This window comes from Raphanus sativus, chromosome 1 (assembly GCF_000801105.2).
Source record: "Raphanus sativus cultivar WK10039 chromosome 1, ASM80110v3, whole genome shotgun sequence".
Classification (NCBI taxonomy): Eukaryota; Viridiplantae; Streptophyta; class Magnoliopsida; order Brassicales; family Brassicaceae; genus Raphanus; species Raphanus sativus.
The window spans coordinates 14,193,238-14,219,832 of record NC_079511.1 but is presented as its reverse complement, the minus strand read 5'-3'; the positions used below and the strand labels follow the sequence as shown (position 1 = coordinate 14,219,832).

Sequence of the window (26,595 nt, the reverse complement as noted above, 5' to 3'; positions counted from 1 at the left end):
TTTATGTAATTATAAAAAATATTAAAAAGCATAATAATATGATCAATATAAAATTTATATTTATAAAATCATATTATTCAATTTTAAAAATTTATAGAAAATATTTTAGTTTTGAATTTTTATAATATAAATTGAAATATAATATGAATACATTTTACAATTTCTATTATTTCAATTGAAAATTTTTATCGGATATTTTTACTATTATTTTTATTTATTCTGTTTTTAAAGAAAAAAATTTACCCTCCCGCAACCGCCCGCAACCGCAAACGCTAGCTGGAACCAGTTTTTGATTTTAAGAGGTTCGGAACGGTTTGAAGCGATTTGTAACGTTTTCTGTGATTGTTTCGAAACGCCAACAACCGCTATGAACCGCAAAAGCTGCGTTTGCGGGTGGTAGCGGGAAAACCAGTCAGCCCCTAAATTGCAAAACATTTTGACGCAAATTATTTGTTATGCTTATAAACATGGGTTTACGAGAAGGATTTTCATGTAAATTTATATCGAGTTTATGATGATTGTGTTTTCCATTGTAACATCGTTGTCATTTTGTTCTTAATTTACAATGACCAAAATTCGTCCTAATTTTTTATTTGTTAGAAGTATGTTTCTTTTGTAATGAAAATAAATGTATAGAATATTGAATAACATTATTTTTTAAAAACAAAATTGAATATACAGTATATTAAATTATTATATGGAAAATAGAAAAATCGATGTAAAGTGTTAAAAATAAAAAATAAAATAAAAAAGTTGAAAGAAAATAAATCACAATACATGGTCAAGAGACTTGTCAAAATTTTTAAAAAATTTGTTATCGCTTCTCATAATATAATGATTCACTAAATTAGTGAAACACATGTCATTTTGTAAATAATTTGCTTTTAAATATTAAAATATTCTTTTGAAAGACATTTGAGTCTCTTGCCGTTAGTGATGTTTTAGTTTTTTCATTAATTAGAAAAATTTAAATTCTCTCTTAGTTTTTCATTTTATTTTTTTATTGTTAATTTTTTTTATTAGTAGCACTAGACATGCATGTAAATATAATAATAATAACTTAATTTCATGAAAAAATAGAAATTACTTAATTTTATCAAAATTTCAATTTCTTAAGATGCAGATTTTGCTTAAATAATGGCAGAAACATCATAATTCAACAAAAATTGAGAAACTAATGTAATTTATTTTACTTTAAAATATGTAAAATATATTTAATATATCAAATAGAATATTATTTTCTACTTGTCCAACATTATTTATTTTATAGTCACCATTAAACATTTGTTCCCTTCTACATAATATTTTTTGTCACCATTCATATTATATATTTCTCTTAGAGAATTCGTAGTTAAACTGTACCGTAATAATATATCCAATCTATTTGTTTTTGTTTCGCAGTCAATCCGCTCTTGCCATTATTGTCAAACCAAGTAAAACTTTGTTATAAAATACCCACTTGTTTCTTATCATATATGATGCTATAAATGTAAGTATATTTTTCTAGTCAGCTTTATATATTTATTATTATCTAGACGTTAACGCTTTTCCAACTTTGGCCTTTTCGATTTTGATATATGGCTCTCTGCACACAACTTTTCCCTCTCTTTCATTACAGTTCACGCCTCTCTTGTCTCATTATATCCAAATAAATGAAAAAAATTAAACATGAAAACACAGAGAGAGAAGCGAAACCGAAACGGTCTGGATCAATGGCTACCGCCGCCGCGAAATCAACGCCGGCGAAGCGAAGAAGAAGAATCGACGACGGAAAGCAAATCGCCTTAATCGACGGACTTCCCGACCACATATCGGAGCTCTGTCTTTCCCTCGTCCGCCGTCCGTCGCTACTCGCCGCCGTTTGTACACGGTGGCGCCGCCTCATATACTCTCCCGAGTTCCCACCGTTCTCGTCTCTCTACGCGCTTTTCGTCGCCTCGAGCTCGGCTCCGGCCCCGGGTTTCCGTCGCGCTAACTCAGCAATCCGGTTTATGTGTTTCGACCCGGTCTCTTCCAAATGGGATCCGCTTCCTCCTCCTCCACCTGAACTACCTCTTAACCGGATCATCTACCGTCATCCGTCGTATATTTCATTTAACTTACCGATTCAGTGCGTTTCCGCCGCCGGAAAACTCGTGATCATCGCCGGGAGTAACCAAGAGCTCTCTCCGGCGATCTCTCACCCTCTGATTTTCGATCCAATCTCTTCTACATGGACCTCCGGGCCACCAGTTGGATCCCCGAGACGTTGGTGCGCAACCGGAGCTTGCGGCGGAGTTATCTACATCGCTAGTGGTATGAGTTCGCAGTTCTCGCCAACCGTCGCGAAATCGATCGAGAAACTCGATCTCACGGATCATAATGGCGGGAACTGGGAGAAACTGAGAGAGATGAGAGACTTACGGTTTAGCCGTGAAGACATTGAGGCAGTTGGATGGAGAAGGAAGCTTTTAATGGTGAACGTAAAAGGCGACGCAGTTAAAGAAGGAGTTGTATACGATGTCGTTAACGACGATTGGGAAGCCATGCCGGAGGAAATGGTGGCGGGATGGAGAGGTCCGGTGGCGGCGATGGAGGAGGAGACGCTTTATTCAGTTGATGAGAAGAAAGGAACAGTGAGAGTATACGATGAGGAGAAGAGAGAGTGGAGAGACGTGACGGTGGTGGAAGGTGGTGAAAAGTTACTTAAAGGAGCTCAGCAAGTTACGGCGGTGGCAGGGAAGCTTTGTGTTGTTACCGTCGGCGGAAGGATTGTGATGGTGGATGTTATGGCGGAGCCGGCGAGGATTTGGACCGTGGAGAAACCTCAAGAGCTTGAACCGGTTTCGGTTTACGTATTACCAAGAATGAGCCGACCGGATTTTAGCTGACGTATGATTTTTGGAATATACTATAGTTTTGTTCTTTTTCTTCTATACGGAACTCTTATTTTTTTAATTTGATTATTTCTCTTATTTCTGCGAGAAAAGTGTGATCTTGTCGTTATTTTACCTTCAAGTCAAATGCTTTTTTTTTTAACTTAAGAAATTTCACACCATAAAATAGATTTAATATTATTTAAAAATAATTTATTAAAGAAATTAAATGTAGTAGTAAGAAAAGTAATCTAATCATAAACGGGGACGTTAATTTACTTTCACTCACTATCAATTGCTTTCTTGAGTTAAGAAAGTAAACGAGCATGAGGTTTATCGTGATCATTCTACCTTTTATTACATGGACATCGGTGAAGCATACCAACTTATTGACCAAAAAACCAACTGCCGATGCTAAAACGTGAAGGAGATTCACCAACTTTTAGGATTACAAGAGAAGCCACGTCCAATTTTATCCAACAGAACAAGATATACACATATAATAAATAAGAATCACATATTCATCACTAAAGCCATCCACAGTGGGGAACTCTTGGTGACAATGGGAATTCTGATGAATTTATAGTGGGTAAAAAGTAAAAGAAAAAGAAAAAATTGAGAAGAAAGATAGAGAATATAATGAATCTCTATTTGAGAAACTATCACAAATTTACAAGAAACTCGTTTTACACTTAGCATATTGTGAATGTTTGATATTATATTTATTAAAAATTCTAATACATTTGTAATTATAAGAATGGTTATATTATAAATAGTAGAATATGATGTTGAGAGACTAAGGGTAACTCCAACCAGAATACCAAATTTGGTGTTGAAATAACACCAAATATGGTGTTTTAGTGTTATATATATATTTTTAATATCTAACCATAACACTAAATTTAACACAAAGTCAATATTATATATAATATTTAGTTTTTGATATTTAATACTTTAGTTATACCAAATTTAGTATAACATTGTTTACAAAACACCAAATTTGATAAAATGATTTTATTTTGGTGTTAAAATTAAACCAAATTTAGTATGACATTGTTTACAAAACACCAAATTTGATAAAATGATTTTATTTTGGTGTTAAAATTAAACCAAATTTGATATTTTTGTAACTTCTAAAAGATGGCCTAAGACCATCTGTAACGGGAGTCCATCCAGAATCCTTAGCGTTTTATTCTAGGCAAATTCAATTAAAATAATATTATGTAAACCAAATAACTTAAGATCAATCCGTAACTAAGAGATTTAAGGATCTGATCCTTAGAACAGCTGGCAACAAGGAATTTGTGTGGCTCCTCTGTTTTCTCTTTCTCCACTTCCTTCATCTTGGCCATGGCTATTTCCAAAAACGTTGTCCTCTCCGGCCAAGGCCTCGTCTTCCTCTTTGCGCCCTCCACCGGAATCAACGGAACTAGCTCCGCTCAGCACTTGGGTCTCTTCAACTTGACCAACAACGGCGACCCGACCAACCACGTCTTCGGTGTTGAGTTCGATGTCTTCTCTAATCAAGATACAGGAGGAAGAGTGTCTTCTGCAAGCTAAGCTCTCCTCTTTCGATTTCAGGTGATTGATTCGATTAGGGTTTTGAGTCTGATTGATTCGTGGGGAAATCAAATAAGAGTTAGCTGATTGAAATTCGATGATCAGGTTGTCTATGAACGAGAGTTTCTCGTCCATGTCCTCAGAACAGTTCTTCAGGTATGATCATGGTTCATGTCCATGATCCCTTCAAGTCCTCAGAATAGTTCTTCATGTATGATCAGGTTGTCTATGAACGAGAGTTTCTCGTCCATGTCCATGATCCCTTCAAGTTCCTTGTGGTCAAAAGCAAAGATGCACACACTCATTATTGCTTTCACGTGTAGCAAGAACACAGAGACAACAGAGTAAGTCCGATGCTCAACTGTCCTACGTGAAGGCAAATTCATTCAACTACGGATCAGGACATATCAGACTAAACCAAGCAGGAACGCCTTTAAAGTTGAGCCACATGTGTTGCTTTTGGAGATCTCACATGGAGCGAGGATGACAAACATTATGTTAGAACTTGTATTGTTGTCTCTACCGTATACTTGACAGAGAGATTGTTAGAGAGATATCCATTATATTCAGTTTGAGTAAATAAGAGAGTGTAACTCCTAGTTATATTCAGTTTCGGTGAAGTTGATGGTGTTTATGTGATTAAATGGTCAAATTTGCAGCAAGCTTCCTTCAAATGTGCGTATGAGTGCTTTGACAGAAGCAGGAAGCAAGAGGAGATAGCCAACTGCGTTGAGCACTGCAGTGTTCCCGTTGTCAAAATACCTGGCTTTGGATCGGTCTGATTGCTCTCAGTACTTTCTCGCTTTTGATATTAAGGTACAATAGTTTCTCTTTTCTGCTGCTTAGTGCTGAGCCTCAGTTTGAGAGGGTTGTTGTATTATCTTTTCTTATTCAACTTCTTGTAGGTAAGTGATACACTAAAAATGAATCCTTGCTACTGCCAAGTTAACAGTTGCAATTGTAGTACTTGAGATTCAAATCCAGAGGACCAGTCTACACTCTAGTTCTATAAGTTTCAGAATCAAGCTAAGAAGAAGATATGATTTGGTTGAAATAGGCGATAGTAAACAAGCAAAATAAACACGAGATTGATTCAATTAAACAAGAGCTAGCCTAGGGTATTTCATTGGGTGTTGAATTGGAGCCAAACAATTATTCAAGCGCGATGAAGTGCTTTCTAGAACTCGGATCACTAAGCTGGAACACTCCACTGTCGTGGCAGTGATCGCTTTGCAGGTCGATCTCACCACCTAACTGTCGTTGGGATGAGGATCGATTGCAAGCTTTAGAGAACAGGTCCGATCAGTTCACTTACCACCCTAATATCTACTTTCGCTGATTAGGGATACTAAGCTCATTCAATACATGTCAAGTTATCATCCTAAGCGGTTAACTAGGTGATGAACTAGTGATCTAACATCAAGTGATCAGTTTAATGAAAGCAGTAAGAACAGTATGAATGAAGAACAGTTATGGATCGCTTATCTATGTTTAGCTCATGTCTCAACACCCTAAAAACCCTAGGCGAGCAAGGTCACTACTCGATCATGATGCACATAGACAAAGACATAAATCCTGAATAAAATTGCATAAGAACAGAGTATGAAACAATAGGGTTCAGATGATCTTCTCTATGAGAGGATTGGTTCTTCTCCCTTACAAGTTGCAGATCGCAAATACTCAGTGTTCTCTTGTAAAAACTAGCGTAAAAAAAATAGAAAATAGATAGGTGGCGTTTTATATGGAGGCGCCAATCAGAAGGAAAGAGATTAGGGCAACAGGGCTTCAATTCCCGAAATAGGAGTTTCCATATTTGTCTGGAACAATCACCGGATCACTCCGTCTGCTTGTTCCGCTTGAGAGAGATCAGTCTCGGGACTGTTCTCTTGAGTGTTCTCCGCAGGAATGCTCCAAAAGGACTTCTTTTCATCAGGCACCTTCTCTTCTTTCTTCTGCTAACTCCAGACCTGTAAAAGGTCAAAAAGGACTAGACTGACACGAATTAGTGACTTGAAACAAATGAAAACGTATGTACAATGATGTGAAAAACACCATATATCAATTCCCCCAGACTTAGATCCTTGTTTGTCCTCGAACAAGGCAAGTACCAAGAACAGGGAGAAAGGTTTGAAAGCGTGGGAACTCGCTTATTCTCAGCAACCATACTCTTACCACAAATCTCTGAACCATACAAGCTGTAGATTAGGACCACACACACTTACTGAGAACCCCCTGATCGCTGTTCAAAGATCAGCTCCTTACTCTACATCTTAACCTGAAAAGGCAACACTTTCGAGACAAAACTCCTTATGTTCAATTAAGATCAGCGTGAGCTTCTTGTCACAGGCTCTACTCAGAGAGAACGGGCTAGGTATAGAACAGGCTAACTTTTATGGTGGAGTTCAAGAGTGTTTAGGGTTTACCAAGAGCTGGTGCAGGATATCGCACAAAATGGTCGTGAGAGGACGGCTCCATTGAGGTCCACAGTCCTTACTCATCTCTGCTGATCGGACTGCTCTCCGATAGATCGATCATAAGACTGCTCTGCGCGATTCAACTTCCCCTTCAGATCACTTCACTGAAACCACCGTTACTTTCTCAACTTCCCCAGTGGCATGCATCATAAATTCTTCCCCTTCTCGTCACCAATAAATCAAAGCAAGAAATATTTTTTTTTTTTTTTTTTTTTTTTTTTTTTTTTTTTTTTTAATCCTGAATTACAAAATGCTGGGGTGACGAACAAGGAGGTAACAAGTGATGTACATGATGCCACTGGTGATTCATTCTGATCTGTTCTAGCCACTTACTTCTCGTTGTTCTCCATGGTATCGGAACAGGCACCTCGGTTGTTCCCTTACGTATCGGAACAAGCACTCCGGTTGTTCTGCCTGGTTCCACTGTGTGAGCATTGATGAGTAAGAACTGCGTCGATCCTTTCCTCTCCGACCTTTTTGCACATATCTGCACATAAAGTACTAAAAAGCAATTGCATGAGGGTGGAATTAAAGGTCAGGGTTCAAGGTGGGAACTAGCTAAAGATGAGCTAGCCACTCAGGAACAGCAAGATGGATATAAAAATTGGATAAGAAGTCCTGAGTGTAGTTCTCATTCTACCCTGATCTAGTGCCCATGTCAAGAAGAATTAGAGTCCAGATTAGGTTCAGATAAAGTGGAGTTAGGTCTGCCCAATGTAACCTGATCGGTATAGAACTTCTGGAGTGTCAAATGAGATAAGTCAGGGTGTTCCAGGTCCATGTGTGGGTCTTTCATCACTGCTAAGGTCACTGAATAAGAAGGTTAAAGCACGAGGTGGTTAAAGAGCATCACAAATAAGGTCCTGATTCCCACAATAGTTTTTGACTGACTCGATCCTAAAAAGAAAACTGACTCGACAGAAACATAAAAATGACACAAGGACTGACTCGAAAAAGCACACAAGCGAATATAGTACATCGCTCCCCCAGACTTAGTTCACACCATCCCTGGTTGTGAAAATAAATCAGAGGAAGCTGAAACAAACCAAACAGAAGCAAATAACATGGAAAAAATAAATAGTTCAGATGGATAAGACAAGGGATAGAAATAGTCCTTTCGGACTCAGTCTGAATCGCCGCTACCGGAGTGACCAGCTGTCCTCCTGTTCCTTGGCAGTCTCACTCCCCCAGTCGATGTGCCTGCTGGTTCCTTGCCTGGGCGCCTTGTTCTCTGCGGTGTACGCTCCTCCTGCGCTCCAATGCAGCCGCCTGTGATTGCCCTGAGTATCCTCTTCATGAGGCTGTTGTTCTTCTTCTGGGACTCAACCATCCAGCGTCTGTAGGCGTGATCATCAGTCACATCGGTGAAGTCCTCCAGGTCATACTCACCATCAGCCGGTGGAGTCACATGCTCCACATCATCCATGTCTTCATCATCGTGCTGAGCCGGTGCCTTTGGATCATCGCAGAGGTGCTCTTCATCGAGTGAGAACACAATGTTCTCCAAGGATAAGAAGTCTGTGAACCCAGGCATAGGGAGCTTGCAGTACAGAGGGTTCCCTTCTTTATCCTGGAACTTGTAGGTGGTCTCGTCGCGCAGGATGTGGCATGCGATCAGGTAAGGAGTATCGATGTACTCCATCTCAGAGACGACCGTGTACGAGCTGAGGTTAATGTTGAAGTGCTGGAACAATGGTGTGAGCAGACTGCCGCAACGATCCTTCTTATCATCAGTCCGAACAAGTGTGTCCTTGCGGTCAGCGATCATGGAGATGAGATGAAACCCCGGGTTGGTCTTGACTTCCTGGATCGGGGTGATGTTCTCTCTGCGCATCTCGTCCTCAAGTCCCGTGTAGAGGACCTGGAGCTCTCCATTTGTGATCTTGGACGTGTACTCCTTCGCGAACAGCACATTGGACACGATCTTGGCGATGATCCGGATAGCAGGATTCCGGATCTGTGATTGATAGGCCTTGCGAGAAGTGAACTTGCCGGCTGCAATGAGATCCCAAAAGGTGTCTGCTGGTTTGAACTTCCTTTCCACTGAAACCCCCTTTGGCGTGTCTGCAATCTCGAATAGGGAGTTCAGGTCGTCGAGAGAGATGGTGCAGAACTTGCCATCAGCCATGAAGGAGAAGAAGCAGTTCTCGTACGTAGGCGCATTGGGGTTCTGGTAAGTGATCTTGCATGTCGCGAGCACTTGCCTGACCAAGTCGGGGTAGAGAACCTGAGCTTGGTAGCAGAGAGGCATGATTCCCATAGCCTGCATTGTGTCGAACACCTCAGTGTCAAGGCCTAGATCGCCTAGTGTTTGCTGGTTCACGAACCGCGTGGGTAAGATCTCTGCTAGGAGGAGCTTGTTGTATATCGCTGCCGACTCCTTGTCCCATCCCTCGACGTTGAAGTCAAGGAGCATCGGATCATTTAGCTCTATGGGCGCTCCCTCAGTTTTGTTCGGCCACGGGTACCCAGGTGGAGCACTCGCGGCTGGAGAGGACGTGCTCTTGGTGGCTCTTGCGTTCCGCATCTTTGGAGGCATCTGCAAGACAAAAACGAAATCCCAATATCAGCACAGTTCGTTGGTTGTTCTAGAAACGATGGAACAATCCAATCTTCTTGTTCTACTCAAGTCCATCGATTACTAGACAACCTACACAAGCCTCAATCTCAACAACAGGAATCGCAAAGGCCAATAAGTACAAGCAACAATCGGTTCTTATTCCATTCAAAATCAACCATGAATTCAATCCTAGTAGCAAATATGCTAACAAGAGCTACAATCTAGGAAGAAATCGCAAGCATAAGGGAAAAAGAGGATTCAAGAAATCACTCCCAATTCGCGATTTGCATGCGCAAAGAGGGGGAGAGTTCTTGTCCGATTACCTTGAGTGGAGAGGTGAATCCTGCAGAACAACCCAATCTCAAGAAAATCCCAAGAGGTTAGAACCAAAATCGAAGAGAAAGAGAGAGAGATGAGTTCGCGATTTTAGGGTTCTAAGGGGGGGGTTGTGCGGCGAGAGAGATGAAGTGGGGAAGTGGAATGTTTGGGCTTTAAAAACCAATTAAAACCGCTTCCCCTTCCTTTTTTTTTTATTATTTTTTTTTTTTTATTTTTTTGTTCGAGAACTTACCTGGAGCAATCGGCGGAACAACCGCTGGAGTGTTCTCCTGGAGTGCTCTCGAATTTTCTTGATTTTTCAACCTGCAAGTTAGTTCCTAGAAAGAAAAAGACAAAGAGAAAACAATATTTACACTCACCAGTGGGTTGCCTCCCACCAAGCGCTTGTTTTCTGTCACTAGCTTGACTTCAATGAGCCGATTAGGCTCGAGGGGGATCGCTCAAGGGTATCTCTACACCTTCAGCGATTGTTGTGTCAGCAAGATATGGCTTGAGACGCTGACCATTGACAACAAATTCTCCTCCTCTTGTGTCCAGCAACACAACAGCTCCATAGGGACGAACCTCCTTAATGGTGAAAGGTCCCGACCATCTAGATTTAAGCTTTCCAGGGAACAGCTTAACCCGTGAATTGAAGAGTAAGACCTGGTCGTTCGGAGCAAAGCTTCTGCTGATGATCCGCTTGTCGTGGAACGCCTTGGTCTTTTCCTTGTAGATCTTGGAACTCTCATAGGCCAGATGCCTGATCTCCTCCAGCTCGTGGATCTGAATGGTTCGCCTCTCCTTGGCAGGTTTGATGTCGAAGTTGAGTAGTTTGACAGCCCAAGCTGCCTTGTACTCTAGCTCAACAGGTAGGTGGCACGCCTTGCCATAGACCAGATGATAGGGAGTAGTCCCTAAAGGGGTCTTGTAGGCTGTTCTGTATGCCCAGAGAGCATCGTCAAGCTTAAGGGACCAATCCTTGCGGGTGGTGTTGACAGTTTTCTGGAGGATGTTCTTGATCTCTCTGTTGGAAACTTCCACTTGACCACTTGTTTGAGGATGATAGGCGGTTGCAACCTTGTGTTTCACACCATTCTTGCTCAACAATCCTTGGAACAACTTGTTGATAAAGTGAGTTCCACCATCGCTTATAACAACTCTAGGCACTCCAAATCTTGGAAAGATGATGGAGGTGAACATCTTGGTCACAACTCGTGCATCATTGGTTGGACTAGCAATTGCTTCCACCCACTTGGAGACATAGTCCACAGCAACTAGGATGTACTCATTCTTGTGAGAGACTGGGAAAGGTCCCATGAAATCGATCCCCCAACAATCGAACACTTCAACCTCCAAGATATAGTTCTGAGGCATCTCGTTTCTCTTGCTTATACTCCCCATCCTTTGGCATGAATTGCATCGAGATATGAAGGCGTGAGCATCTCTGAACATGGTGGGCCACCAGAAACCGGCTTGGAGAATCTTGGAAACAGTCTTGAAGGTGGCAAAGTGACCAGCATAAGAGGAACCATGGCAGTGGTGAAGGATTCCTGGAATATCAGCCTCTGGAACACATCTCCTGAAGATTCCATCCTTGCCTTGCCGATAGAGATACGGCTCATCCCAGAAGTAGTGCCTTGCCTCCCTCAGAAATTTCTTCTTCTCATTCCCAGTGAACCTCAAGGGCTCTTTATCAGCTGCCAAGAAGTTGGCAATCTCAGCAAACCATGGGAGGGTCGGGTACTCCTTCTGGATTACTGCTACGAATGCTCCTTCTACGCGGGAGCAGTCCTTAATGGCAGGGAACGACTGCTCCATGTTGCGCAGACCAATCGCATTGACGTACTCCATCGGTTGTTCCACATCAAGAACTGTCTCATCCGACACTTTCATCCTGGAGAGATGATCTGCCACTCCGTTATCAACCCCCTTCTTGTCTCTTATCTCTAGATCGAACTCTTGGAGCAATAGAATCCATCTTAAGAGCCGTGGTTTAGCATCCTTCTTCGTGAGCAGGTACTTGAGAGCCGCGTGGTCTGTGTGCACAATCACCTTTGATCCAACAAGATAGGATCTGAACTTCTCAAAAGCGAACACGATGGCAAGGAGCTCCTTCTCTGTGGTTGCGTATCGGCATTGAGCTTCATCCAAAGTTCTGCTTGCATAGTAGATCACGTGAAGCTTCTTGTCTTTACGCTGTCCAAGGACTGCTCCCACTGCAAAATCACTTGCATCTGTCATGATCTCAAAAGGGAGATCCCAGTCTGGAGGTTGGACAACTGGTGCACTGACTAGAGCTCCCTTGATTGTGTGGAATGCGGCTAAGCAGTCACTGTCAAAGGCAAACTGAGCTTCCTTGCAGAGCAACCGAGTGAGTGGTCTCGCGATCTTAGAGAAGTCTTGGATGAACCTCCTGTAGAAACCAGCGTGTCCCAAGAAACTCCTGATTCCCTTCACTGAAGTTGGTGGTTGCAGACTCATCATGACCTCGATCTTTGCCTTGTCCACCTCAATGCCTTTCTCGGATATCTTGTGTCCCAGAACAATCCCATCTCTCACCATGAAGTGGCATTTCTCCCAGTTCAGCACCAAATGCTTCTCCTCGCATCGCTTCAGTACCCTGCACAAATTTGACAAACAGACATGAAAGGAGCTTCCATAGACGCTGAAATCGTCCATGAAAACCTCCATTATGTCTTCGATCAGATCAGTAAAAATTGACATCATGCATCGCTGGAAGGTCGCTGGAGCATTGCACAAGCCGAATGGCATCCTCCTGTATGCATATGTTCCATAAGGGCATGTGAACGTCGTCTTCTCCTGATCATCTGGGTGGATGGGAATCTGAAAGAAACCTGAATAACCATCTAAAAAGCAATAGTAAGGGTGGTTAGCCAATCTCTCAAGCATTTGATCAATAAAAGGAAGCGGGAAGTGATCCTTACGAGTCGCAGCATTCAATTTACGAAAATCAATGCACATGCGATGACCAGTAACTGTTCTAGTGGGGATCAATTCATTCTTTTCATTGGTTACAACAGTGATCCCACCTTTCTTAGGTACTACATGCACGGGACTAACCCACTTACTGTCAGAGATCGCATAGATCACACCTGCTTCTAGAAGTTTCATTATCTCTTTCTTTACAACATCTTTTAGATTCGGGTTTAACCTCCTCTGATGTTCTACAGAAGTCATCGATTCATCTTCCAGGTGTATTCTATGCATGCACAGATCAGGTGAAATGCCAGGTATGTCAGCTAGAGAGTAACCTAAAGCCTTACGATATTTCCTCAGCTCACACAAAAGCAGAGCAGTCTCTGCATTGTTCAGGTCAGCATTCACAATGACAGGATATGTGGAGTTGGGTCCAAGAAATGCATACCTGAGTCCCTTGGGAAGGGATTTGAGCTCTACCTTTGGAGCTTTCAGCTCGCTCCATGAGTCATCGGGCTGAGCTGCCGGAACAGTCGGGTTCTGAGGCGTGGTTGTTCCAGTTGATGTGCTGGAGTCACTGTTCTCCCCTAGACTTAGATTCGCCACCATCCTCTCCATACTCCTGGCTGAATCCAGGATCTTGGCATAGGCATCAGCATCAACACTCTCCAAGCTTTGCTCGGCTTCAGCTCTGACTAAGGCGAGTTCAAGTGGATCCTCGGTGAGAATCTCCTCGATCATACCTTCATGCGGCTCTAGGGGATCACCATCTTCTTGGACAGTGAAGGTTTGTCCATCCAGCATCGGCTTCTTGAGCATCTGATCCATCTCAAACTTCATCACAATATCTCCAAGGTGGAGATCGATCTTCCCTTGTCGGACATCAATGATAGCTCCAACGGTGCAGAGGAATGGTCTGCCTAGGATCAGGGGATCATTGGAATCTTCCTCAACTTCCAGAACAACGAAATCGGCAGGAACAAGGGTGTTTCCGACCAGAACTTGAAGATCCTCTAGGATCCCAACTGGAGACTTGACAGATCGATCAGCAAACACTAGGGACATCTTGGTAGGCTTGAAGTCCGAGTATCCAAGGCGCTTAGCCACAGTGTATGGCATGAGGTTTATGCTCGACCCTAGATCGACCAATGAGCATGAGAAAAGTGTTCTCCCAATCTGAACCGAGAGAACAAACTTTCCCGGATCACCCATCTTCTTGATCCTTCTGTTCTGGAGCACCGCGCTGCACTCCTTAGAGACAATCATGAACTCATTGTCATCAGATATCTTCCCAGAGATCAGTCCTTTGACAAAGCTGCGCATGGATGGTATCATCTGGATCGCACTCATCAGAGGGAGCTTGACAGTTAGGTCTTCTAACATCTTCCTGCACTTCATCTCTTCCTTATCCTTGCGTGTAGCCTTAGCTGGAACAGGGTAAGGAACTTTTGGCACATACTGACGAGCAGGAGAAGGCGCTGCAGTCGGTGGAACAACCCCAGCGGGTCGCTCTGCTTCCGTCGGAACAGTCTCAGTAGGTTGTTCTGCATCATCCTCACCTGTGGGTACAGCTTTAGATGGCTGATCCGACTCCTTCTGCTTTCCTTTCTCAGCCGATGTGAATCTCCTGGGGTCTAGATCAGGCAGTTGCTTTCCACTCCTCAACCCTACTGCATTGCACTCCTTGGGGTTCTTGTCTGTTTTCCCAGGGAGAGTTCCTTGCTGTCTCTTCACGTTCTCAGCAGTCTGAGCAATCTGAATATCCATCTGTCTCATATGGCTTGAGACATTGTCATACTTCACACTCAGGTCATTGAACATATGATTCATCCTGGTGTTGATGTCGTTTGTGACCTGGTTCAGTGCTTTCCCTTGGATCTGCTGTCCTTGGAGCAGCTGGCTCATCATATTGGCGAGACTCTTCATGTCATCATGCGGAGCAGTCTGAGTCGGTTGTGCAGCTTGCTGATTAACCGGCTGTTTCTGGCTGTGGAACTGAGCATTCTGAGCTGGGTTAAGGACAAAGGTTCTTCCCTGATTGCCATAAGGCCTTTGATATCCACTGTTCTGACCTTGGTTCCCTTGAGCTTTATCGTCTGGTTTAGGGGCATTGAACAGGTGGGGATTGTTCCTCACGTTAGGGTTCGGGTGATAGTTCTTGAACTGCCATCCTTGCCCATTCACATAACTCACTTCATGCTGATCCTCAGCCGACTGATCTGCCTCTGATGTGCCTTCTGCGGTAGCTTTATCCTGTGGGGATTCTTCCATGATGAAGACTTGGTTCTGGTTACTCTTAATCAGCTGGTCGACTTTGGCAGAGAGCTCATCAATCTTGCTGTTGTCGATGCTCTTCACCTTCTGAGTGCGATCAGTCTCGCGGTTATTGTCAGCTGAGCTTGAGGCCATGTTCTCAATCAACTCGAATGCACCTTGAGTGGACTGAGTCATGAAATCTCCTTTACTGGCTGAGTTCAAAGCGTTCCTGTACTCCCAGCCTACTCCATCGTAGAACACTCCCAGCAGATAGTCTTCCTCAAAACCGTGATGTGGGCATTCTCTGCGGTAGACATTGAATCGCTCCCAAGCATCACAGAACGGCTCGTCTACCAGCTGTTTGAAGGTCACGATCTTCTGTCTCAGAGCTGCTGTCTTCGATTTCGTGTAGAAGTGGCTTAAGAAAGCTTCTCGGACTTGTTCCCAAGTTGTGAGTGATCCGGTGGGTAGTGAATCAAGCCAGCGAGCAGCTTTCCCATCAAGAGAGAAAGGGAACAGAGTACACTTGATGTAATCGGGTGGTACTCCATTCGCTTTAGTGAAACCACACATCTTCTCAAAGTGCTCGATGTGGTCCATCGGTATCTCAGCAGGAAGCCCATTGAAGATCTTCCTTTGCACTAGACTTATCAAGGCTGGCTTGATCTCGAAGTCTTGCCTTGTGCACGGTGGAGGGGTTATGGCAGATCGCGTAGCGGGCAGATTACGCAGTAAGTTTCTCTGGCCGATCTGGACCACTCCCTCCTGTTGGTTCGCAGCATTCAGAGCAGCTTGCTCGGCAGCAGCTTGCTGCGCTTGGATCGTCTGCTGCATCTGCTGCATCTGCTGTTGCATGAGTGCAAACGCAGCAGTGAGATCATCTGGATGATCACCCATGTTGGTGTTCGTTGATCTCGGCTGTTGACGGTTCTGTCGTTCCAATCTCGCTAGTTCCTCGTTAGAAAGCTGATGTAATGGTCCTTGTGCGTTGCTCCGAGTATGTCTACTGGTCATGCACCTGGATCATCAGCTGAAACAAAGAAAATAACACGAGTTAGATATCTTAGACTAGATATGAAACCGAAAATTAGAGGTAAAAAATCTGGTCCCCGTCGCAACGGCGCCAAAACTTGATACACTAAAAATGAATCCTTGCTACTGCCAAGTTAACAGTTGCAATTGTAGTACTTGAGATTCAAATCCAGAGGACCAGTCTACACTCTAGTTCTATAAGTTTCAGAATCAAGCTAAGAAGAAGATATGATTTGGTTGAAATAGGCGATAGTAAACAAGCAAAATAAACACGAGATTGATTCAATTAAACAAGAGCTAGCCTAGGGTATTTCATTGGGTGTTGAATTGGAGCCAAACAATTATTCAAGCGCGATGAAGTGCTTTCTAGAACTCGGATCACTAAGCTGGAACACTCCACTGTCGTGGCAGTGATCGCTTTGCAGATCGATCTCACCACCTAACTGTCGTTGGGATGAGGATCGATTGCAAGCTTTAGAGAACAGGTCCGATCAGTTCACTTACCACCCTAATATCTACTTTCGCTGATTAGGGATACTAAGCTCATTCAATACATGTCAAGTTATCATCCTAAGCGGTTAACTAGGTGATGAACTAGTGATCTAACATCAAGTGATCAGTTTAATGAAAGCAGTAAGAACAGTATGAATGAAGAACAGTTATGGATCGCTTATCTATGTTTAGCTCATGTCTCAACACCCTAAAAACCCTAGGCGAGCAAGGTCACTACTCGATCATGATGCACATAGACAAAGACATAAATCCTGAATAAAATTGCATAAGAACAGAGTATGAAACAATAGGGTTCAGATGATCTTCTCTATGAGAGGATTGGTTCTTCTCCCTTACAAGTTGCAGATCGCAAATACTCAGTGTTCTCTTGTAAAAACTAGCGTAAAAAAAATAGAAAATAGATAGGTGGCGTTTTATATGGAGGCGCCAATCAGAAGGAAAGAGATTAGGGCAACAGGGCTTCAATTCCCGAAATAGGAGTTTCCATATTTGTCTGGAACAATCACCGGATCACTCCGTCTGCTTGTTCCGCTTGAGAGAGATCAGTCTCGGGACTGTTCTCTTGAGTGTTCTCCGCAGGAATGCTCCAAAAGGACTTCTTTTCATCAGGCACCTTCTCTTCTTTCTTCTGCTAACTCCAGACCTGTAAAAGGTCAAAAAGGACTAGACTGACACGAATTAGTGACTTGAAACAAATGAAAACGTATGTACAATGATGTGAAAAACACCATATATCACCGAGCCCTAATCCAGAAAACCGCCAGTGAGGACAATTTCCTCGTACGTCAGATGCTCTCTGGTATCAAGGCGGAAACGTTAATCAACAAGAAGTTGCCTAAGGTTATGTGTCATAGAAAGATAGTGAGAAGAAGCAAGAAGATCTTGATGAGAAGGAAATCCAAATCAGTGAGCGAAGAGATCGCAGCAAAAGCTAGGAAGCTTGTCAAGAGAAAGACTCAAGGCTTAAGAAACGTTGTCCCCGGTGGAGAGTTTATGAACAATGACGTCTTGCTGATACAAGAAACCTTAGATTATATTGTCTCGCTTCAGACACAAGTGAATGTTATGAGGAGTATTGTTGATGCTGCTGAGGCCGGAATTGAACGGTAAATGTTTTTTTTTGTGGAGATAATTTGTGAAAGCACGATACTGATCGGATGGGATCATTGTTGGTCGATAGGACCGCATGTTATTTGGAGATATTGAAATTCACGATCGACCATGGATAGAATTTTATAGTAAGTCGTATTGTACAAAACAGAATTTACACACGCTTATATGAATTTTTCTATTTACTGGATGGTGAATATAATTGAAACATTTTGTTAGCATGCTTTTTATTGTGTTATTCTCTTGGTATATTTTATGCTTCGACTGCTTTTCTTGGCATGCCTAATAAATAATACAAATGGTTAGTTTTTTATGTCTCAGATTTCAGATATGGGAAATATTATAGACGATTCAAAACATCCACGATTTCAAAACAAAAATATTTGATCAGATTTCAACTTACCAGAGGAAATGATATTAGCTCATATGAGTTGTCGCTATAAGAGTAAATTTGACTTGTTATGAAAGGGTATGTTTCACCTTTCAAAAAGGATAGTAGCACGGGACAAACAATAGTTTCAATTTCAACCTGTGAAAAAATCAGTCATTTGGCTTTTATATACATACTCCATGTTCCATCAATCAGCCTCATTTAATAGGACAGAAATGACAACGAGAAATAAACCAAAAAAACATATATAGCCCTTCTTTCTTCACGTTCTTTGATAGATATACTATTTATCTATCCATTTATATGTGTGTAATGCATATGATTCTCAATTAAATCTTCGATTTACTTCGCTTGGTTCGGATTCCTTATTTGCTCAATTATTTTCATGCTAAACTGTAGCTAACATTTTCACTATAGAGTATTGGACGAAAATTAAATAAAAAATTTTGGATGTCCATATCATATTACCCTTGCATATTTTTAGAAACACGTGTATTTCTTGTTAGGCCCAGCAGCCCAGTTAGTCACTGACTGGACTCTTATATATTCTGTTTAACAGTTGGACTCTTCTTAACCAGACCAACAGAAATGCCATACACACGCACAGAGGAAACGAGGCGGGTGAAGAAAACAATGCGGCGTTGGCTTTTCCTATACGTAGATCTTCACTGCTTATCATTTTATCGTACTTAAAAGGACATGTAGTCTTCTCCTTTTACTCTCCTGTGGAGAGACGTGGAGTATTGAGTTCTGATTATGTAACATACATACATAACAGTATATTTTCAACTAGGTACTGGCAATGGCATATGGTCCTATTTGAAAATATACTGTGGCTCAAATGTATAAAAATTTGTTTGAGACGATAGTATATCGTATAAACCCATAAACGAAAGACCCAAGACTCACTTTCACAAAATACATGCATCTCGCTAAAGCTGAAAATAGGCGACATATGTATATTAGTATATTGTTATTTTTTTAACCCATGTTTCTTTTCAATTCAAAATTTAGTTGAATTTATTCGCACATAACCCAATGTTATTAACGTTATAAAACTAGCATGTGTTGTCACGCAATAAAGACCAAGTGACTAGTGGGCATGTAACCCAACTGCTTCCATGGCCATTATTAATTCACCAATTAATGTAAAACCTTATTCACACAACATTAAAATATATATACGTATATACATACACACCCACATTTTTAATGTAGAACGTATCACATGACTCAAAATGTCACTCTTTTGTCGTATGAAGAATTGCCTCAATTCAATGCAACTGTCTTACCACCACACCCACTTCTTATCTAATGCTCCAGAAGAAAGAAAAAAAACAAATAAACAAAGAGAAGATTATTCCTTCAAGATTCTTAGAATGACGGTTTGTATCTCAAATGAAACGTATATGGTTAATGTTTATTTTTAATTAGACATAAAAGCATATGGTTTAACTGTTTTGCTGAACATATTTAGTTGTTGCTGGCTAAGTTAGTATGGATTTTTAACCTAACAAGATATTTATGTTGCTGACTAAAATAGTCACAGAGAGACTTTTATACGGTTTCTTCAACAAACATTCAAATGGTTTTGAATCTTTGGCAATTTTATTTTCTATCTCTAATTCAATCATTTCATTACATTTAATTGTGTCGTTTTCTGGTTAGATGGAAAGCTTTAGTCGACAATTAATTGTTTTGGGCCAAATAATTAAGAACTGAAAAAGATTTGCAAAAACATGACGCACCAAAATGTTTAACAATCTATGCCTAACAATTTTTATACTTCAACACCACGTTTCTACAATGATTCATCTGTTTTTGAACTTATGAGGACTAACACAAAATACCAATTGAAAAAGAAATTTAAATGTGAAAAAAAAGAAAAAGAAAAAATATATAGAAACTAGACATTAGAAGCAGAAGAAGAATGAACAACCTTGTTTTGTCTCCCTGCAAGCCAAAGCATAGTCCTCCTAGCAAAAGATGGTGTCTTCACCTCCAAAGATGATGCATTTTCGACCTTTTGATTCTCTTCGCTATCCTTTTTCGCATTCTCTTTCGGGTTATCAAACTCGAAAGAGAATGCTCTTCCCGAGGACGACGAAACCAATGAACTATCCTCTTTTCCTTGAACCTTACCATGTCTCTCTTTCTTACCCCTAAGCCAAATTTTCGATACCGAAAAGCTCTCTCTTTCAACTACACTCTTCTCGGTCGTTTCTTCCATGATCCTCATCGAACCGCTCCCACTAAACTTCAATCTCCCACTTGGATCAAAACTGCATTCGGACATAGCGGTCCTGTGGCCAGGCAAGTGACGGTTCTTGCTTGATACTTTCTTGGTTGAAACATGAACTTCAAGAGCGGTTTCTTCGTCCATTATATACTCATATGAACCCATTGAAAAACACCTCCTTTCATCTATAATGCTGCTAGTACCAATGTCACTGTTGATATGACTTCCTTCTCCAACATCGGTGTTCCTAAATTTCCCTAGCTTAACCGAAAAAGGAACAACCTTTTCAACCGAACCACCCGACTCACCTGTTGACTTAAGCTTAAAGAATAAGAAAGCTTAGTGAACAAGTATCTTGACCTAATCCTAATATGTTGAGGTTTTGGTTTTTGTAATATCAAATAGGATTAGGAAAATAGAAATCTCTATATAAGAGAATGTTGTGATGATGTTTGATGATACGAGTTTGTGATTGAAGCTTTTGATATTGTACTTAAGCTTGATTGATTGAATAATAAGAGAAGGACTTCTTGTTAAGTGTGTGTTTGAGTTCTTGATAGCTTGTGATTCTATATTTGGTATCAGAGCCATACAAAGAATTCTTGCAGACCTAATACAAGACATCCACGACCATGGTAGATATTAAAGATGATCCTGTTACGACGAAAGAAGGTGGTCCTCCCTCTGTGAAGTTTCCGATGTTAACTGCTTCAAATTATACCGTGTGGAGTATGAAGATGAAGATAGCACTGAAGGTGAGCGAGGTATGGGAGGTGATCGATCCTGGAAACAAGGATGAGAAGAAAAATAATATGGCAATAGCCTACTTGTTCCAATCGGTACCAGAAGCTTTGGTTCTGCAGATAGGAAACTTGGATACAGCTAAAGGTGTGTGGGACGCAATAAAAGCTCGAAATCTTGGAGCAGAGAGGGTACGAGAAGCAAGACTGCAAACATTGATGGCAGAGTTCGATAAAACCAAGATGAAGGACGGAGACACCATAGACGTATTTGTTGGAAAGCTATCTGAAATCACTTCTAAGGCAGCTGCACTAGGAGAAATAATAGACGAGCCTAAGTTGGTGAAGAAATTTTTGAAAAGCTTACCTAGAAAAAGGTATATCCAAATCGTTGCCTCTATTGAACAGATGCTTGACTTGAAAAACACAAGCTTTGAAGATATTGTTGGTCGGCTTAAGGTTTATGAAGAAAGAATCTCAGAGGAGGAAGAAGATGATGCAGGTGATGATCAGACAAAACTAATGTATGCTGACTCAGAGAACTATGGAGGATACGGAAAAGGCAGAGGTCGTGGTGGTCGTACACCATGGAGAGGAAGAGGTCGTGGCCGTCAAGGTTCTTTCCAAAGTCAGAGAGAAGCCTATAAGCTTCGATCTAATGGAGATCTTTCCCACATTACCTGTTTCCGATGTGAAAAACAGGGTCATTATGCATCTGATTGTCCAGATAAACACCTTAAGCTCCAAGAGACTGTTGAGAAGAATGATGATGACACTCATGAGGCTGACAAATTAATGATGAACGAAGTGATTTATCTCAATGAGAACAGAGTCAATCCTACCGTGTTTGAAGCTGATATGGACACAATAAACGTATGGTATCTCGACAATGGAGCAAGTAACCATATGAGTGGAAACCGACTGTTCTTTCAAGAGATTGATGAAACTATTATAGGCAAGGTAAGGTTTGGGGATGACTCACGTATTGATATAAAAGGAAGAGGCTCAGTTCGGTTTACGTTTGAGAATGGCAAGAAGAAAGTCCTGGATAATGTCTACTTCATTCCAGGGTTAAAGAGCAATATAGTAAGCTTAGGACAAGCTACTGAGGTTGGATGTGAAGTCCGTTTGAAAGGTGATACACTGATGATGTACGATCGATCAGGAGCACTAATGGTAAGCACAAAACGTTCGAAGAACAGACTATATAAGGTTACTTTGCAAACTGATGAGATTCAGTGTTTGCAAGTTTCTTCAATGAATGAATCATCTATATGGCATGCCCGTCTAGGTCACATCAACACCGAGAAACTCAGGATGATGGTCGAGAAAGACCTAGTCATTGGCGTACCTAAGATCACATCTAAAGAAGAAACCTGCATATCTTGTTTACTTGGAAAACAAACAAGGAGACCATTCCCACAAGCAACCTTATATCGAGCATCTGAGCCACTTGAGTTAATTCATGGAGATTTATGTGGACCTATCTCACCATCAACAACAGCACAGAAGCGTTACGTCTTTGTACTCATTGATGATCATACAAGATATATGTGGACAATCTTGTTGAATGTGAAGAGTGAGGCGTTTGAAAAAATTCAAACAATTCAAGAAGATGGTAGAGCAGGAAGTACAGAGTAAGATCAAAACCTTTAGGACAGATCGAGGAGGAGAGTTCTTATCTAATGATTTTACAGCGTACTGTGAGGAAAATGGAATCAAACGACATCTAACGGCGCCTTATTGCCCGCAGCAGAATGGAGTTGTAGAACGCCGTAACAGGACTCTCTTAGAGATGACAAGAAGTATGTTAAAACATATGCACTTACCTAATATACTCTGGGGTGAGGCAGTGAGACATTCTACATATCTAATCAACCGAGTGGCGACTCGGTCACTGGAAGGAAAGACACCATACGAAGCTCTAAAGTCTAAAAAACCAAGTCTCACTCATCTGCGTGTTTTTGGCTGCGTATGTTATGCGAGGACAACTAATGCAGGAAGAAAGAAACTTGATGATAGAACAAGAATACTTGTGCATCTAGGAACAGAACCAGGGTCTAAAGCATATCGTCTCTTTGATCCATCAACTAAGCGTATTGTTGTCTCCCGAGATGTTATATTTGATGAAACAAAGAAGTGGGATTGGAGTGAAAAAGAGAGAACAGAGCATGACGAGAAACTAGTTGTCCAAGTAAAAAGAATAAAAGATGATACTAAAGAAATTATCAACCTTGATGATGAAGAAGAAGATGAAACTATTGATGAGGATAACGAAGAAGAAGAAGAAGGTAATGAAGAGAATAATGAAGTACAAGCACCATTGAGAAGATCACAGAGAGTAACCACTACTCCCGCCTATCTTGATGACTATATTACTTTGGCTGAAGTTGAATGTGAGCGTTTGCTGATGGTGATAAATGATGAACCATGGAGTTTCGATGAAGCAAAGGAGTTGGAAGTGTGGGTTGATGCGTGTAGGGACGAGATTTTCTCTATCGAAAAGAACGATACTTGGGAACTAGTGGAGCTTCCAGTGGGAGTAAAGCCTATAGGGCTTAAATGGGTGTTTAGAATAAAGAGAAACGCAGACGGAAGCATCAGTAAGTTTAAGGCTAGGCTAGTGGCAAAGGGTTATGTTCAGAGGCACGGCATAGACTATGATGAAGTCTTTGCTCCAGTGGCTCGGATCGAGACTATTCGAATGATCATTGCTTTATCAGCTGAGAAAGGATGGGAAATCCATCATCTTGACGTGAAGACCGCGTTTCTCAATGGAGAGTTGAAAGAAGAAGTTTATGTAGAGCAACCGGAGGGGTTCGTTGTGCGTGGACAAGAACATAAGGTCTATAGACTTAAGAAAGCCTTGTACGGTTTAAAACAGGCTCCTCGAGCTTGGAACATTAAGCTGAATCAGATATTGCGTGGGCTTCAGTTTCAGAGATGTACTAAGGAGCCATCTTTATACCGGAAGGAGATGAATGGAGAGTTACTTGTAGTAGTTGTGTACGTTGATGATTTACTTGTCACAGGCTCCTCCGTTAAGTCAATTTTAAACTTCAAAACAGAGATGGCTAAGAAGTTTGATATGAGTGATCTTGGTCTCTTGACTTACTATCTAGGGATCGAGGTGCATCAAAGTAACAACGGAATCATCCTGAAACAAGATAGATATGCGCAGAAAATTTTAGAAGAAACTGGAATGGATGCTTGTAATCCTACTCATGTACCAATGGAGATGAATGCCAAGTTTTCAAGGGCTCTCACTGAAGAAAGAATCGATGAAAAGGAGTATCGAAGGACCATTGGTTGTCTCAGATATCTTCTACATACACGCCCTGATTTATCTTTCTCAGTTGGAGTTCTAAGTCGATATATGCAGGAACCAAGGGTCTCACACGGCGCTGCACTAAAGATGATACTACGGTATCTAAAAGGAACGAGTACTCTTGGGCTACGGTTTGAACGAAACAGAGGATTAAAGCTAGAAGGTTTTAGTGACAGCTCACATAACGTGGACAATGACGATGGAAAAAGCACAACGGGTCATGTGTTTTATCTTGGTAACAGTCCCATAACCTGGTGCTCAACTAAGCAAGAGATAGTGGCTTTGTCTAGCTGTGAAGCTGAGTTCATGGCAGCTACAGAGGCTGCAAAACAGGCCATTTGGCTGCAGGAATTGTTAAGTGAAGTTGTGGGAGAAGCCACCAAGCGTGTGGTTATTAGAGTTGATAATAAGTCTGCGATTGCGTTAACTAAAAACCCTGTGTTTCATGGTCGGAGTAAACATATACACAGGAGGTTTCATTTTATTCGAGAGTGCGTGGAGAACGAGCAAGTTGGTGTGGAACACATTCCGGGAAGTGAACAAAGAGCTGACATTCTCACCAAATCACTTGGTAGAATAAAGTTCAGAGAGATGAGAAGTCTCATTGGAGTTCAAGAAGTTTGTGAAGATGGCTTTAAGCTTAAGGGGGAGAATGTTGACTTAAGCTTAAAGAATAAGAAAGCTTAGTGAACAAGTATCTTGACCTAATCCTAATATGTTGAGGTTTTGGTTTTTGTAATATCAAATAGGATTAGGAAAATAGAAATCTCTATATAAGAGAATGTTGTGATGATGTTTGATGATACGAGTTTGTGATTGAAGCTTTTGATATTGTACTTAAGCTTGATTGATTGAATAATAAGAGAAGGACTTCTTGTTAAGTGTGTGTTTGAGTTCTTGATAGCTTGTGATTCTATATCACCATCTTGGTATTGATCTTTACGACTTGAATCCGACCCAAGATCATTGTTTCCGACAAAACCCAGATGAGAACTGGATCGTGAATGAGCATTAAGATGCACGTCATCAGCATCACCCGCAGCCACACAAGCTGCACCACCTCTATCTCCGACAATCTCTCTCGAGCTATGATCACTGGCCGACTCAAGAACGAGGAGAAAAGAGGGACGAGGATCTTGGCGAGGAGAGAGATCGGAGAGGAGGCTTGATCTGCACAAGGGACAAGTAGAGTGAGAGAGAAGCCACGTGTCGATACAATCCATGTGAAACGCGTGGCTGCATTTAGGCAAAAGCCTGAGCTTGTCCTCTGTTTCGAACTCAGAGAGGCAGACCGCGCAATCGAAAGGGTAGTTCTTGAGACCGATGATGGATTTGTAATGGAATACAGGTAACGTGTCGATGAAGGATTGGTCGACTCCTGAATCGTGGAGGTGGAAAAGCTGCTGGAGCTGGCCTTGAAGAGCAGTGACGTTGTCGAAGTAGTCTTCTCTGTCTCTTCTGCGCGGCGTGAGGAGGAATCTGACCAAGAGATGGAGGAGACCTGAGATGAAGAAGATGATGGAGAGGATTATGATTATCAGGAGGATGCTCGGACTGATCTTGCTGTTTATATCGAAGTTTGTGTTTGGTAGGATGGTTACTGGTGGTGGTGGTCGTGGAAGCGATGAAGGAGAGAGGAGATTCTGAGTTGTTTTGATTTCTGAGATAACCCAGTTCATGTTTTCCCGAGAAAACTTCATGGTTTTGCAAGAAAGAGGAAACTTGAGAGGAAAGAGTCAAGCTTTGTTGTTGGTTTCAGACATGGCAGAAGCTCTCAAAGAGAAAGAAAGAGAGAGAGAGAACTGCTCTGTTTTTTCTTCTTATGAGATTTGTTTTGTAAGAGGAAAGAGATAGAGGGGTGAATAAGAGAATTACAGGTTGGACCATTGATGAGGACAGAAGAGAAAAATTTCATTTAAGATTTTTTTTTTACAGTTACACCAAGAAGGGTGGTACCTCTTGAATCTCCAGATTTTCCGAGACTGTAATTAATTGTGTATCCTTGATTTTAACATCCAGACATGCAAAGTCAATCGAAGATTAGTTTAAAAGAAGAAACAAATCAGAGGTAATGAAGCAAATTAATTAAATGATTTCCTGTGAATAATATATTTGTGATCTCACCAAATCCCATGCATCCCCATTTAAATCAACAAGACAAAGAACACCACCACTAACTTCACGGGTACTTTCAAATACATAAAATAACAGTTCATTACTTGTATTCATATACAAATTAAATAATAGTATCATGAATATAACATGACTCCTAATTTTTA

General features: G+C 41.4%; 4 protein-coding genes and 1 non-coding gene across 5 annotated transcripts; 3 read left to right on the top strand and 2 right to left on the bottom strand.

Moving 5' to 3' along the window:
* The first annotated feature begins 1,566 nt into the window (after positions 1-1,566).
* LOC130495083 (F-box/kelch-repeat protein SKIP25-like) lies at positions 1,567-3,016 on the top strand. Its single transcript, XM_056986127.1, has one exon. It carries the CDS (start codon positions 1,653-1,655, stop codon positions 2,868-2,870), a length of 1,218 nt encoding a protein of 405 aa, XP_056842107.1. The 5' UTR covers positions 1,567-1,652; the 3' UTR covers positions 2,871-3,016.
* Positions 3,017-15,246: 12,230 nt separating this feature from the next.
* Positions 15,247-15,353, top strand: LOC130497957 (small nucleolar RNA R71). The gene has a single exon (XR_008936996.1). It is a non-coding gene; the product is annotated as a small nucleolar RNA R71 (small nucleolar RNA).
* A 706-nt stretch (positions 15,354-16,059) lies between these two features.
* Positions 16,060-17,843, top strand: LOC130495081 (transcription factor IBH1-like 1). The gene has a single exon (XM_056986125.1). The coding sequence runs from the start codon at positions 17,214-17,216 to the stop codon at positions 17,616-17,618; it is 405 nt and encodes a 134-aa protein (XP_056842105.1). The 5' UTR covers positions 16,060-17,213; the 3' UTR covers positions 17,619-17,843.
* Positions 17,844-19,060: 1,217 nt separating this feature from the next.
* LOC108838630 (RING-H2 finger protein ATL13) lies at positions 19,061-20,585 on the bottom strand. Its single transcript, XM_018611534.2, has 2 exons — positions 19,949-20,585; positions 19,061-19,320 (listed from the first exon to the last, which is right to left on the bottom strand). Exons 1-2 carry the CDS (start codon positions 20,411-20,413, stop codon positions 19,279-19,281), a joined length of 507 nt encoding a protein of 168 aa, XP_018467036.1. The 5' UTR covers positions 20,414-20,585; the 3' UTR covers positions 19,061-19,278.
* A 4,207-nt stretch (positions 20,586-24,792) lies between these two features.
* On the bottom strand, positions 24,793-26,347 carry LOC108839897 (RING-H2 finger protein ATL13). Its single transcript, XM_018612676.2, has one exon. It carries the CDS (start codon positions 26,014-26,016, stop codon positions 25,027-25,029), a length of 990 nt encoding a protein of 329 aa, XP_018468178.2. The 5' UTR covers positions 26,017-26,347; the 3' UTR covers positions 24,793-25,026.
* Between the last annotated feature and the right edge of the window lie 248 nt (positions 26,348-26,595).

Bases quoted from the DNA above. Each gene is read 5' to 3' on its own strand.
- LOC108838630 (XM_018611534.2), bottom strand. From the start codon at position 20,413: ATGGGTTCATATGAGTATATAATGGACGAAGAAACCGCTCTTGAAGTT. The intron at 19,321-19,948 runs GTTGTTCATTCT...CTGGAGCATTAG, and splicing joins TTGCAGGGAGACAAAACAAG to ATAAGAAGTGGGTGTGGTGG.
- LOC130495083 (XM_056986127.1), top strand. From the start codon at position 1,653: ATGAAAAAAATTAAACATGAAAACACAGAGAGAGAAGCGAAACCGAAA.
- LOC108839897 (XM_018612676.2), bottom strand. From the start codon at position 26,016: ATGAAGTTTTCTCGGGAAAACATGAACTGGGTTATCTCAGAAATCAAA.
- LOC130495081 (XM_056986125.1), top strand. From the start codon at position 17,214: ATGTACAATGATGTGAAAAACACCATATATCACCGAGCCCTAATCCAG.